Below are 15,201 nucleotides of genomic sequence, written 5' to 3'. Positions count from 1 at the left end.
GCTGGCTGACTTTATATAGTTTTTAAACATATTTTTTCCTAATAGGGATTTTACAGTTTTCAATTCTTTCAAAATCTATTTGAATTTTAGCTCCTCAGGAGTGTTTATTACAGATCCTCTGAAGTAGTCAGTTTCTTATTTTCAACCTGGATGAGCGATTACTTGTTCGTAGCTTATGGTTATACCATTAAACTAGTTTTATACCATTATACTAGTTTTAGTTGAAGGTGGATCTCTAGCAATTTACTGTACATAAATAGGTTGGGCTTTAGATTTCCTGAATTTTTATTCCATTTTCTACCTCTAGCTAAATGTAGCAGTTAGTTATGGGATCCTCAGGGAATATTCATAGAAATTGACTACTGTATAGTCAATTTCTTTTAGCGATGCAGATTTGCACCGACTCGCAGCGGTGCCCTTTTAGCTCGGAAAAGTTCCTGATCGCTGATTGGTTGGACGAGATAATTCTAACCAATCAGCGATCAGGAAACTTTTCCGACCTAAAAGGGCACCGCTGCGAGTCAGTGCAAATCTGCCTCGATAAAAGAAATGGACTATAGTAATGTCAAGAGGTTGTAGAACTACATTTGATATTGAAACTGAACAACATATGATCAACTCATGTGGTTGAATTGCCATGAACTGCCATATGATCTCAATACTACACAAGACTGGTAAGGCATTACAAGGAAAGAATATACTGTACCATGTGTATATAGAAATAGGTAATTTTATACTCAAATTCTGGTTTTGTTTTAGATACATACTATATATTGAAAATATGAAAAATTAATGTTGAGTAGAGTTAGATGTAAGATATATTATCATGGTTTGGTATTTTGAAAGAGGTTGCTTTGAAAAAAGTGTTTGGTATTTTGAAAGAGGTTGCTTTGAAAAAAGTGTTTGGTATTTTGAAAGAGGTTGCTTTGAAAAAAGTCCAAAGTTTTTTAACAAAAGAAAGTACAGATTATGAAAAATTTATATGTATGAGGAGAGACTATATTATATTATTACAGTAAAGTTGATTAACCCTTTTACCCCCGGGCTATTTGGAAATTTTCAACCCTTAACCCCCAAGGGGTTATTTTTTTCCCAGCACATTTTGCAGTATATATATTTTTAAATTGCTCTAACAGCCTTAATTTTTGTCATAGAGAGGTCAGGTTGGTCTCATTCTCTTGGAAAATGCCTGAATTTTCTCAAAAAATTATCAAAAATATGAAAAAAAAAAATGTATAGCATTTTTTTGCAAGGACGTACCGATACATCCATTGGGGTAAAGGGATGGCTTTTGTGAAATGTACCAGTACGTCGTTTGGGGGTAAAAGGTTAACTGGTGTATTGTATTTTCCATTTAAAGAATTGCGTTCACTGATGTAATGCTTTGTACAATTACTGTTCATAAGTGAATATTTATGATTGTAGAAAAAATCTCTAGTTTATTCTTGCCTATTACTTACACCCGATGAAGTCTGAATAAAATTACAATAGATGAGGTTTTATTGTAACTAATTTCAAAATTGTTTTTCTTCCTAGGATGGTGGAACTACCAATGAACTTCTAATAAGACTAGAGTTTCCTGTGACATGCTTTCTATCTGGAAAAACTGCAAGCAGGTCCACATTCACAGACCTTTTGGGCTCTGGTCAGTTGTGTGCTCGATCTTCCTTCACCGTACCAGAGTGTCAACTCTCATTTCCTCAGGTATTATTGAACCTGCCTTATTTTTTTACTTTATAATTAATACTAATCATAGTTTGTTCCAACACGGAGCAAGCATGCTCTCTGACCCGGGGTTAGCCTCAGGGCGCGTATCACTCCACCTGAGGTTAGCCCTCATAGAAAACGGGACTAGGGTAAACTACACAAAACTCTGGTCGGTTGGGAGGAGATCCCAGATACTCCTAAGAAAGTAGTTCGAGGTAAGTACTGTTAGGAAAAATACAAATTACTTAAATTTTGTGATATTATATAAGTATCATTAACTAATTAAATGTTGTACAGAACCCTTAATACACAGTACAGCTACACCATCGCTTTTCCATCATATTTGGTTCTAGAGGCTTGCCAGACTGTAACAGACTCACAAATTATACATCTAATCGTACCCCTGAATTGCTAATAATAGAAGTCCTGCATTTTTAACCCTTTTACCCCTAGGCTATTTGGAAATTTCCAAGCCTTAACCCCCAGGGGTTATTTTTTTTTAAGCACATTTTGCAGTATATTTTTTTCAAATTGCTCCAACAGCCTTAATTTTTGTCATAGAGAGGTCAGGTTGGTCTCATTTTCTTGGAAAATGCCTGAATATTCTCAAAAAATTATAAAAAAATATGGAAAAAAAAAAATTATAGCATTTTTTTGCAAGGACGTACCAGTACGTCCATTGGGGTAAAGGGATGGCTTTTGTGAAACGTACCAGTACGTCCTTTGGAGGTAAAAGGGTTAAGGAAAGTGGACTAGTTGAAATCTGATTTATACAGTAGCAAATGTAAAGTAAGAGACAATTAGATGCAAGCATAATGAAATATTAAAACTGCGTTTGTTACACATTTTGTCTTCTACTATACATGCTATAAGTATGTAATTATTTTGCTGTCGCCTTAACCTTGACTCGGTAAAACTTTCTCGTACTATTCCTGTTTTTGCAAAGTATTAAAGTATTTGCAAGCGTAAATATTTTTTCTTGAATGTGATTCTGTACACATGCACAGTATAACTAATTACCCATAAAAATGAAATAACTTTCTATTAATAAAAATAAACTCTATATTACTTTAAGCAGTACCATCATTAACTTATTAAAGTTTTGCTTGTTTTTTGTCTTTTTATTTTACTGCATAATAAAAAGATTTGAAATTATAAGGAAATCTACTACTATTGAAATAAATTTGTTCAACTCTCTCTGGGTGTAAACCAATTTAGATTCATTCATCAGAGCTTCTCATTGTTGGTATGTCATTACTGCATCGATTGAATTTTAGCGTATTGATTCACTTTGTTTACTCGAGCTTTTATTAAAAATTCTTATTCTTTTAAAAAAATTTCATAAAAGTTCAATAGCTCATCTTAAAATTTTAACCAAAACAAATGTTTTTCCCTAAGAAATTATTTTGTAATAACCAAAGTACTGTGAACTTTTGATGAGCATGGAAAAGATTTCTGTAAAAGAAGGACCTCGTAGCCCTTTTCCCTAGTATCCATCTTTCAGCTTTCTCTTAAGTCAGTAACTTTTCTTTGCCACCAGAGACTTTTGTTTTCTATTTTATTTAGTAATCTGTGCCATTCACTTTTTATTTATTCAATATTACTTTTTTCTTTGCATAATATTTAGCTAACTGTCTAGAATAATGTACGCAGTGATGTTAATGATGAATTCCATATGTCTTACTGCACTATCTTCAATTGCAGCTACAGTATGCAAATTTGGCACACGCATAGTTTTTCCTGTAGATTGGTTCAGCTTTCAAACCATAGTCTCAAAAAGCAAAAACAATTTTTTTTATTTCTACTCTCATGACCCTTAATAGACCCACTCTGGTCACAAGGAGAATGGTCTGTGGATCTGTGGCCTCTGTTGTCAGTATGCATAGAACGCTACCATACAAATCAATCCGGTCAGACAGCTAATTCTAAGGTGATTTATGCTCGACTAATCACATAGAGAATATCCATCGCTTTATCAAAACCTAGGGCATAACAGAATAGCTGTCAGGCTTATGCCTTTTAACCAGGGCCCAATGACGTCATGTGCCAATCTGCCTATGTTAATTAACAAAGGAATAAAGATACAAAGAAACTGAAAATTACATTAAATAGCTGAATAAATTTTCTATATAGCACTGATAGTTACATGAATGGATGACACCTTCAAATCCTCAGAGGGTTCATTTTGTTCTAAAAAAACACCCTGTCATTATTATGTATCATAAGATACTTGTATTATATGTTTATTTTTAATGGTACCAATCTAGAAATGTGTAAGTAAATAGAACTACATACATATATACATATACCAAGGCACTTCCCCTAATTTTGGGGGGTAGCTGACATCAACAAATGAAACAAAAACAAAAAAGGGGACCTCTACTCTCTACGTTCCTCCCAGCCTGACAAGGGACTCAGCCGAGTTCAGCTGGTACTGCTAGGGTGCCACAGCCCACCCTCCCCCGTTATCCACCAAAGATGAAGCTTCATAATGCTGAATCCCCTACTGCTGCTACCTCCGCAGTCATCTAAGGCATCGGAGGAAGCAGCAGGGCCTACCGGAACTGCGTCACAATCGCTCGCCATTCATTCCGAGCGATTGTGAAGTACCAAAGATAATATGGGTAACTTTTTTTTTACTCTAGTCCTTTAATGAAAAGAATTTTCAAATTTGGAAGAGATATATTGTAGATCAATGCTTGATTCTGCTCTCAAACATGGAATAGCTTGTCTCCATCTCAAGTATTATATCTGATGTGTTTAAGGCTTTTGCTATTAGAATGCCTCTAGTAATCATATTTAAATTTGGACATTTAGATGTGGTTTTATAATAGTAAAAGCTTTGATTTTTGAACCATTGAAAAATTTATCACTTTAGATTTCACAGCTGAAACATAGTATTAACCCTTTTACACCCAAAGGACGTACTGGTACGTTTCACAAAAGCCATCCCTTTCCCCCCTCCTTGCAAAAAAAATGCTATAATTTTTTTTTTTTTTTCATATTTTTGATAATCTTTTGAGAAACTTCAGGCATTTTCCAAGAGAATGAGGCCAACCTGACCTCTGTATGACAAAAATTAAGGCTGTTAGAGCAATTAAAAAAAAATATATTGCAAAATATGCTGGGAAAAAAATAACCCCCTGGGGGTTAAGGGTTGGAAATTTCCAAATAGCCTGGGGGTAAAAGGGTTAACATTGGCTTTAGCCAAATGCGCAATGTATTGTAAACACTATCTTTCAAGGTAGATTTTAGGAGCATGAGATAATTTTGGTTTTTCACCTTCCTTCAGAGCAAACATTATTTTAAGACTAAAGAGTCTAACACAATTTTTTCACTTTTCCTTGCTGGAGATGAATGTAAGAAATCAACAAAAAATAGATTTCTTTTTGTCTGGTAAGAGATGTTCAATAATTTTTGGACAACTGTTGACATTAATTTACTCTGGGGATTAGATTTACTATGGGGATTAGATATATTATGGGGAGTAGAATCCCAAATGGTTTTCTCCAGAAATTCTTATCATTTCTAGTTAAAAATTTTATCACAGAAACTCTCAAAGTAAATTCAATACAAATCTTATAAAGACCCTGAAGGTTAAGGTGCAGGATATTAGGAGTAAACCTACATTTATTCATTTTTATTGAAATCTCCCTCAAGAAAGAATTTTAGAGGCAGTTCAATCATGTTCCATGTTGGTGTTTACTGATTTTCATCTTGAAGAATCCTTAATTTCTTATTGAGATTTTTGAGCACTAGGTCCTATAGTGGCTGATGGCCTTGTGGTTTGTAACTTGTAGAATTTTCTTATTTTCAAAATTTTTCAAAAATCTTGAGAAAAGCAATCTAGATTTCAAAATGTCAAAGTTACTTGTAATCTTAACAAGTTAAGTCTAGAATTTTAATTATTTTGTACTGTATTTAATATTATGATTTACCTATCTCTTTCCTTCCAAATAGCAGAGTTGGCAATATGCACATCAGGGGAAGTTCATGAAAATTAGCAGGATTTTAATAATAAAATTTTGTATACTCGGCTGATGTTCATATTCATACCCACAAAATAATTGCCTGATATTCATATACATACCCACTGACTTGTGATGTCAAGGAGACAGAGAATAGTTCAGCTTTGAAACTGAAATGGAGGCAATTATTGCCATTAACTGTTAGTGTCTCATTATTGTGGTAATGGGATGTGTCATAAGAAAGGAAAGAACATGGGAAATTTTTATAGATTTTTATGATAAATGTTGATAAACTGAGCCTATGAACATCCGGTAAGTATAAAAATGAGAAATTTTATGATTAGAATTTAATTTTTTATAGTTAATAATTATAAGATTGAGGTCAACTGTAGGAAATCAAATTTGCTGTAATGGTACAGTGTGTGGAGAAAGTTATGAAATCAAGATTTTTTCATGTTTTAGCAATTTATAAAGAATCACTGCTCAGTTATTTTGAAATAATATTTTTTTGGTTTTATGAGCAAAAAGGATAACAATTTGATTCTTTTGTAATCTCCCCTCCAACTTGTGATGTATTTTAGTTATGGTTTAAGTAAAAGTGGGAACCTTGCAAAATTCCTTCATTTATTTATTGTAAATAAGGGCTTTTATATATAATATACATCAGTACAGTATATTAGTACCTCACCCTGTGTTGTTACTCGGTTCAAATAAGCCCAGCAGAATAGTATTTTTCAAGTACAGTATATCAGATTTTCACCCAATAAATTGAGTTCTCTCTCATATATTAAATATGAAAAAGTATTTAAAACCAGCTATCATTATGTAAAATCCAAATACTGTACCTACATTGATAAACTTCCATGTGATGCACAGTTCAGTACAGTACAGCACTTTGTCTTTATTATATGACGTAGAAACTGATCATTGATAAACTTCCATGTGAAGCACAGTTCAGTACAGAAAAGCACTTTGTCTTTATTATATGACGTAGAAACTGATTTGAGGTCGGGTAAAACAGCGTAAGTGGATTTTATTTTTTAGTGTAAGACTTAAGGATAAGCGACATAAAATAAGCTGATGTATGTTGCACCGACATAAAGAGAGGTATTACTGAATGCAGTATATCAGAACGAAAGTATTTTAGTTCAATAAATTGGGTAAAGTTATTTGATTTTTTTTGCAATTTCAGTAAAAATACACCTCTAGTCCCAAAGAATGTCTGCATACCCCAGCGAAGGGAAAAAAATTCCACATATTGGCAAGATTTTAGTGTATTATCAGTGTGGCAGTGTCAGAGTTTCAAAGATGCCAATGATTATTTATTACCATTACTAATTTCAGTGTGTTCTCAAAGGAATTTTGGGGCGATCATTTTTTGGAATATTGATGGTATACCTGTTTATGATTTTTAAATTCATATAATTCTCATTTTTACTTTGTTTTTAGGTGTTGGAGGCTCTTGCTCGTGACGGAAGTTTAGCAGTAGTTGAATCTGTTGACCAGACTGCCTCACTTTATGGTCGATCTTTACGTGGTCACCATGTGTGTCTCCTAGTCAAATACCAGGTGAGACTTTGTTCTAAAGACGATAAATTTTACAGATAAATTGTATTTTTCCTATCTATACAAATCTGAATCATATATATGGGTTTACTCCTAAGTTATTTAGTTACAACCAGAATTAAAGAGTAACATTGTTTGGTTACCATCTACCCTTACCTATTTTGGGAAGGAATGCCTGAGTTAGCAAGACATTTTCACTCATCTCATGGTCAAGACTTGAGGGGTGGATGAGATGGGACACTGAAATAATTGACTCATGTTTGTATAGCTAGAAAGAATACAAATTATCTTCAAAATTTTTAGTTTGTTCCTACGCAAATACAACCCTCGTCCTTTATATGGGGAGTCTTCCTGAAGTGTGAAGAAGTCCTCTTTACCAGGTGGGTGTCTGTCTTACCCTTAATCCAGATTAAAAAAAAAAAATGACGACATAACCAGACCAGCTTGTATTAGAGGCAAGGTCAAGACACAACCTTAAAGCAATTGAGTGTCACTTCCCTCACAAGGATTACATGACTAGAGCAGTATTATAATGTTGTTTTAATATGTTCAAAATTATTTGATATTGAATGTCACTTTAAAAATCTCTTGCCTGCACAATTGCTTCTTCAATGTAGGTACTCCAAAGTGAGGGATATCTAGAAGAAGCAAAGAAAAAACTGATTCATTCTACTTTCATATTCATTTTTACTGAAAACAAGCCACTTTGCTTGATAGACCTCTACGAAGGACTGAAACCGGTTTCGCTGTCGATCTCAAAAAGTGTCTTTCGAAGGATATTTTGAATAACTTTCATCCATAAAGAGATAAGCAGTGCACTGCATCGTGAAACATTCTGACATGAGGTTGGTGTAGAAGATTTTTCCATTTGGAAGTTCTCTTGAAACTTTTACGAGAAGATCCAAAAGGTCCGATTACTGATCTTGTTCAGTACTTGAAGGATCAGAGAGAACGTGGGAAAGGCATATATGTTCACTCTGTCCCACTATTGTTGGAATGCATCCTCCATTATTGTAGCTGGGTCGGGGACTGGAGAGCAATACACCGGGAATTGGTAGTTCAAGTGGGTGGGGAAAATGCCCACTGTTGGGGAACTCCACAAAGTCAAAAGATTCGTTGCCACTTGAAGATGCAAAGACCACTCTGAGCCAACTGTTGCCCCCTGTCAGCTCAGTTTGTCTACTATCACGTTCTTCTTTATTGAGATGAAACAGGCTAAAAGAATAACTGCATTTATCTCATGTTCAATGATGCTTTCCCACTACAAGTGGACATATAGTTGTTTATGTAGGTCGTTTATGTTGGTCACTACAGTTATGCTGTTGCTCATCAACACCACCGATGGTCTCTGAAAAGTGGAGTAAGTAGCTTTCATCTGTGGGTAGTTTAGGTGGAAGGTTTTGTCCTTGTGTGACCATATCCCTGAATTCCATTTCTTCCATAGGTCAGCTCCCTAACCTTAATGACAAGCATCTGTGAAAAAAAGAAACTTTGGAGAGGAAAACTGTAGCATGTTTCCGGCTAACAGGATCTCTTCCTTTAGCCACCACAAGATATCTGTTCTCACTGTTGAGGGACCTTCACAAGGCGTTCACAAGGTGTGATGGTGATTCTGATGCTTGTGATCACTGACTCTCCAGTGTCCACTGCTGTGAACTTAGTTGCATCCTCCCGAAGGGAACCACCTTCTTGAAGGAGACGAGGTATCCTAAAGCTTCTGCAAGGATCGAGCTTGAAGGGATTCTTTTTTTAGAAAGGTGTTACTTGCTTAAACCTTTGAATCCTATCTAAGAACAGGTATGCTCTGGCTTGGGCCAAGTCTATATCCATGCGTAGGTAAAGAAGGCACCACTGAAAGATGAATTTGGAGATCCCTATTGCATATGAGCCATGATCTTAATTCTGCGGAGACCAGAGAAAATAGACGAGTGAAAACTTGTTGGGCTGAGGATAGGCTGAAGCCGAGAACCTTGAATTGGTAAGTCTTGTCTCTGAAAAGGAATTGTTGGAGTAATTTCTTGCACTGTGATGAACAGGGATCTGAAAATAATCCTCTTTCAGGTCTATGGTCACCAGGAAATAGTTCTTTTTGATGGCCTGAAGGACTGTGCTTGTGGTCTCCATCTTAAATGTTATTTGGAGCACAAACTGGTTTAAGCAAGAAAGTTCGATGACAGGTCTTCAACCCCCAGTCAACTTTTCCACCTGGAACAGGTTGCTGAAAAGTTTGGGACATGTCTAAAACCTTTTTTCTGACACCCTTTGCAATCATCTAAGCCACTTTCTTCTCCAGTTGTAGGTATCTCCGTGATCCTCTCAAATAAAATACGGTGATCATCTGAGTCAGAGGAGGACGACAGCTCATAAATGGGACGCGATACCCTAGCAGCCCAGGAATCCGCCCTGAAAAACTGTCACTGCGTCCTGTAACTTTGCATTCATCCTCCTACTGGTGATAAATCAGGGGAACTGCCTTCCCTAACAGGAGCCCTGACAGCCCCTGTTCCTTCATCTAGAGAAGTGTTCCCTGCAACCAAAAGAGGGAGTCTGATCAGGTCTTTTGGAGGTCTGTGCGTTATCCGACTCTGGTAGCAGATGACGCTGTTGAGACTGCTTGAATGGCAGCCCCTCTCAAGAAAGAAGTATGACTGGTCTTTTTGCTTTTTTCCACTGCAGCAGCCACTTATGCAGGGGAGAGAAGTGTAATGTTGTCAATGATGCTTGAACTCCTAAAAAAAAAAAAAAAAAGAGGGTCTCTGGGAATTATCTGTTTTGTGAACTTGGTCAGAACTGAATCTTTCCTTTTGACAACAAAGGTTCCCCAAATCGAAGCAGTCTGATGAAGGATAAACTCTAGTGGTTTCACTCATGCAATAGTGACTGCACTAGCTCCTCATATTGCTTTTTGACATCTTGATCTGTAACATTTCCTAAAATAGCAAAAAAATACCCTGCTCCTGACCAGTGATCAAGCCAGGAGCAGACTTGGAATACTAACATGGCAGCTACCTCCATGTTTTGCATCTCTTGATGCCAGGATGGTGAATAGGTGTGAGAGCTTGTCGCTCGAGACTCCCGGAGTGAAGTTGGTACTATACGGGTCTATTGGGAGAGTGTTTGGATATACATCAGTCATCATAGAATTTTATGTGCCTCGATAAGGCAGGAGAAGGCAATTTTGAAGATCTACTCAATCTAAGTAAGTTTTCTGTCGTAAATACCTGTTTGTTGAATAAGTCAAGAGTGCCCTGAGCCTGGTTAGAATGGGACACTTCAAACCTGTGGTGAATATTTTGAAAGCCTGGAAATACTCTATCAGGCATGTTGCTTCTACTTCTGACTTGGGCACGAGGAGGGTCACCAAGACCATCGAGCTGCGTAATAAGGCCTCTTCATATACTGTACTCTCATAGTACAGTATTTTTTTAAAGTTTTTAAGGCATCCTTTTAGGAAAAGAATTTCCATTTATGTTGTCCTTTTAATTAGAATTTCCAATCTCAGCTTAGTTTGGCACTCAACCATCTGGGATTAAACATCTACTTTCTGGTATTATAACTGATATATTTAAATGATTAGGTCTATTTGTGAAAATTGGGATGTTGTTTTATATATGTGGTACTGTAAGTTTGTTTGAATATTTGAAAACTTTCACTTATAGATTCAATAGCAAAATACATAATACCCTGCAAACACTTTCTTTTAAGGTGGCCTTTGGGAGTTATCTCCTTTGCTACGATGACTGTTATACGTCAAAGCATGTCTGGTAATATACACCATGATGTTGGCATATGTCATCATTATTATTAATAATAATATTATTATTATTATTATTATTATTGTTACAAGCTTAGCTACAAAGTAGTATAACACATGGTTGTATATCACACAGTTTACACTCAGGGATATTTTACTAATAAATCTCCTCTTCCTAATGTCAGACCCTCCTCCTCCATTCTTCAGTCAACCAACCAAGTCTTTGGGGTTCTAGCCTTTATTTCTGAATATCTAAGAGCTATTTTAGTCTGTTTTTTGTTACCAAAAACGTTTTACCAGCAATGCAAGTTGTTGACACACAACGAGACTTGTCTTTGTCTTATTTTATTCCTTTTATCTCAACTATCATTTCTACTAAATGATATCATCTTCATAACTTATATATTTTATATTATTGTTCATTGTTTTCACGAGTCAGTTACCCTACTATCATCATTTCCATTTATTGCCATTCTTTGCAATATTCATCATGTTCTTACATATGCAGTCTCTATTTTCAAGCCCTTGTAATACCCAAAACAGGAATGATCCAGTACATAGTAACAGCCACAGGGAAGGTGGAATGACAGACAAATGAATAAACCTTATGTCTAATTAACTAAATCTCTCTCTCTCTCTCTCTCACACACACAAAATTGTATACTTTAACGAATACTTCTTGGATCCTAGGAAACAAATTGATATTTTCATTACATTTCTGTACAGCGTAAAGTCCATTATTACTGACGAGTAGTTTGATGTCTTTCAACGGCTATTCATCATTGAATTACAGAATGTTATTGTCACTTAAATGAATTTAAAATTTTTTACACATACAATCACAGTGCTTTACAATTTGGAAAAAGGGAGAATATATAATTTGAAGGTCAGTAAATATAATTTTGAGATATGTACGATACAGAACCTGTACTTCGCATGAAAACTTATTTATGTATGTGGCTTTTATAAAATAATAGCAGGTTGTACAATATGTACTTTATCTAGTTTATTACGTACGTGTATAGGGAACGTATAAGTTCCTTTATAGGACCAATTCCAGCCTATGGCTGGGTTTCCTGAAACTAATTTATGTCCCAGAGCAGGTTATTATTGTATGTTAACCATTTTTATTATGAGCATACATTTTTAGTTTGGTCAATGTCTTTTGGATAAAACAGTTTTGTTGTCAACACTTAATTTCCTTGTAATCCTTCACTGTTTAATCAGTACTCTTGTATTTGCCCATCGCATATTCTGACGCGAATTTTGTAATAAAGTTTCCTAGAGTGAAGAGAGATTTTTTTCTTTTAGGTTTCACGGCGACTGACCATTGATGGCAAGAGCACAGAAGGAACACTCCTTTCAAATGCTTTGGATCATTTGAGAACCATCCTTTCACAAGCCAAATCATCATCATAAGGTAATTTACAAGAGAACAGAGTTAAAGATGTTAAATTTTTATCAGGGTAAGAGCAGAAACTGCTAAAAAGCTTGTTGGTATTGTAGCAATTCCATAGGTTAATAGTGAAGAGTGAGTAGAATTTATACTACACAATATTTTGTGAGAAATAAATTCCTCTTACGTCTTCAGCTTGTTCTTGGGAAGCAGATTAAACCTGTTCTTGTGAAGCAGATTAAACCTGTTCTTGGAAAGCAGATTACACTATGTACAGTTCTCAGTCATTCCGAAGGCAGAGTTCATGATAATTGGAAATGCTGTACTATTAATAATCAGAGAGCTCAGAGTTCCTTCATCAAGTATAAGATCACTACGCTACACTGAAGTACTAAGCCATGATTTCTTTCTGTGCTTGCTTTGTCAATAAATTTTTATTTTGCGAGTGACTAGAATTGAAATGGGAATGGCAGTTTTTCTTCCTTTTTTTTAATCATCAGTAGACTGCTCCATAAAGGCTCAAACAATGTTGTTTGTGAGGAAATTCCATTGCTCTTAAGAGATGTTTTAGAAGCTATTATATATTAATAAATTGTCAAGGTACTAGAATATAATCCCCAGAGTGGCAAAAAAATTATATGAATTTGCTGTGGATATCAGTAGAAATTTTCATTTTTTATTGAAATAAATGCATTTTTTTTTTAAATTTAGGCACCCTCCACAACTTTAAGTTCAAGGATATGGTTATAGTTTAGGGAGGAGAGATTATTGAATTTTATTTATAGCAAATATTACAAATTATCTCTTGAACATTTTATTTTATATAATTTGTTAGTCATTTTATAAAAACCATAAACAGTTTTGTCAATACTTTCCATGATCATTATGACATTAACCTGTTATATTGTATTATATTATTCCACAATGTTTATTTTAACCCAATGATTTTGTGTGGTGTTGGTGCTAGGAAGTGGTTGAAATAAATTTCACCATTTCATTTGATTACCTGGTTATTTCGTAATTTTTATAGGACATGCAAAATGCAGTTACCAGAATGTCCAGAGATTCCGAGTGTAAATTGGCAATTGTTATTTGGTTCATACAGGGAATAAATATGCAATTAAATTTTCCCTTAATGTTGATAAATTGGGTTTGGGTATGTATGAGGATATAATTGGGTTAATTTAGCTACATTTAGAAATGCTGTTATACCAACTGATGATGATGATATTGCTTTCAATAATAGATAATTCTGTTTCATTTCTGAGTGGATGTAGATATTACTTTATCTAAGCTGGTGTGGTCTAGGCAAGTTATATGAATAAACAGTACTGTACATGTCAAAATAAGGCTTTAGAATTAGGCCCTGTTCATGAATTGTCTTAATAAACATAAGGTATAGTGGGACTTATTTTTAATATTTAGCTTAGAATTATGTCAATTGCAGTGCAGTGTTACCATGTATTTCATTCAGTAATTTTTTATATCATCTTGTTCAAGTGCATATATATTTGGAAGTAGATTGAGCCTTCCATTATCATGAAACATTCATCAACAAAAATAATTATTATTGTAAATATATGATCATCCATATTTTCATAGCAAAAGAAAAATCAGTACTTTTCCTTATCGTTGTGTTTGTCCTGCTCTTGTGTTTGTATGTAGTGCCTTTTTGTAAAAATGCTTGAATATTGGAGCTACCTTTGTGTCTATGATTAACTGCTGGAGAGATGAAATGTACGAACCTTTGCAGAAGAATAAATGGATGTGAACTTCTCTAGAGTTATGTTCTTCTTCTCTTAGGTCTCTATTATCAGCTATATCTGTAACTCCCCAAGAAATATATTAGCTTGACTTTTTCTTGGAGTCTTAGGAGTTCTAATAAACTTCTTACACTTTTATCTTATCAGTCAACTAGATTACATGAATTACTTTCTGCACTTATCCAATATTCAAATATCCCTGTGATCATGTTCTTCCACATAGTTGCCTCATTTTTTTTATTTGGCCATCATAAGAATTTAAGGGATAGACAAGGATACTCCTCCGTTTGAACTTGCATATATGCAATAATGAACACTTCACTGTATGTAAATGAACCCATTTTTCTCTTAATTGTCAAGTTTGTAACTCAGTTGATGGTTAGAATGGTTCATATTCATGAATAGGCATTTAGCATTACCTGGCATATGGAAGAAACACTCGATGCTGCCGTATAGAACAAAACCACTAGATCGACATAAATTCCTCTAAATAGTCACTATTTGTGCTTCGTCATTCCTTTATCTTCCAAAATATGTATAATCGCTTCAAGTCAATTTATTTTCTTTGATTTCCACATTACTCTCATTGTCTTTTGGATTCAGGATTTGCAATTAGTGACCTTTTTACTTTCTATGTTCTTACTAGAGAATATGCCTTTTATTAAATATGGTACAGTATATGAAAATTCAGCTTCCTACATATAAGTGGCACCAGTTACACTGCATCTTTAAAACTGAATTGTTCCGTAACCGAAATACAAACCACGCTATTTACATAGGGTATTACTTTCGTCGTGGCTGAAATGACGAGCCAATAGATTTTTAACGAGGGTTAACTACCCCCCGCTAGTTAGCAGGGGTAGGGAAGGGGTAGCTTGCTATCCCTCCCCCCCACACTGGTGAGTTGTCTCACTTCACTTTTGGCTCGGACAAAGTACAGACGTTTGTTTTCGTCCTCGTTAATGACAGCCTTAATTTGTTTTTTTGCTTTTTCTAGTTGTGTGTGTTTGGAAGTTGGCCTCGACCGTTATCATCGCTATGCGCAAG

The 15,201-nt window shown here is 35.0% G+C and overlaps 1 protein-coding gene across 3 annotated transcripts in view; it reads left to right on the top strand.

The window, feature by feature from the left end:
* The window catches only part of g (adaptor-related protein complex 3, delta 1 subunit-like garnet), a 229,698-nt gene that overhangs the window by 199,072 nt on the left and 15,425 nt on the right, over window positions 1-15,201 (top strand). For 2 of the 3 annotated variants that reach the window (XM_068382140.1, XM_068382127.1), the window contains exons 24-26: window positions 1,537-1,704; window positions 7,125-7,244; window positions 12,307-14,167. In XM_068382140.1, the coding sequence (XP_068238241.1) occupies window positions 1,537-1,704; window positions 7,125-7,244; window positions 12,307-12,414 (396 nt within the window). In that variant the 3' untranslated portion in view covers window positions 12,415-14,167. Of the gene's footprint in view, window positions 1-1,536; window positions 1,705-7,124; window positions 7,245-12,306; window positions 14,168-15,201 lie in introns of those variants that run through there. The other variant, XM_068382137.1, reaches the window with a different exon arrangement.

The sequence above is a fragment of the Palaemon carinicauda genome, chromosome 1 (assembly GCF_036898095.1).
Source record: "Palaemon carinicauda isolate YSFRI2023 chromosome 1, ASM3689809v2, whole genome shotgun sequence".
Taxonomy (NCBI): Eukaryota; Metazoa; Arthropoda; class Malacostraca; order Decapoda; family Palaemonidae; genus Palaemon; species Palaemon carinicauda.
This window is presented reverse-complemented; position numbering and strand designations above follow the sequence as displayed.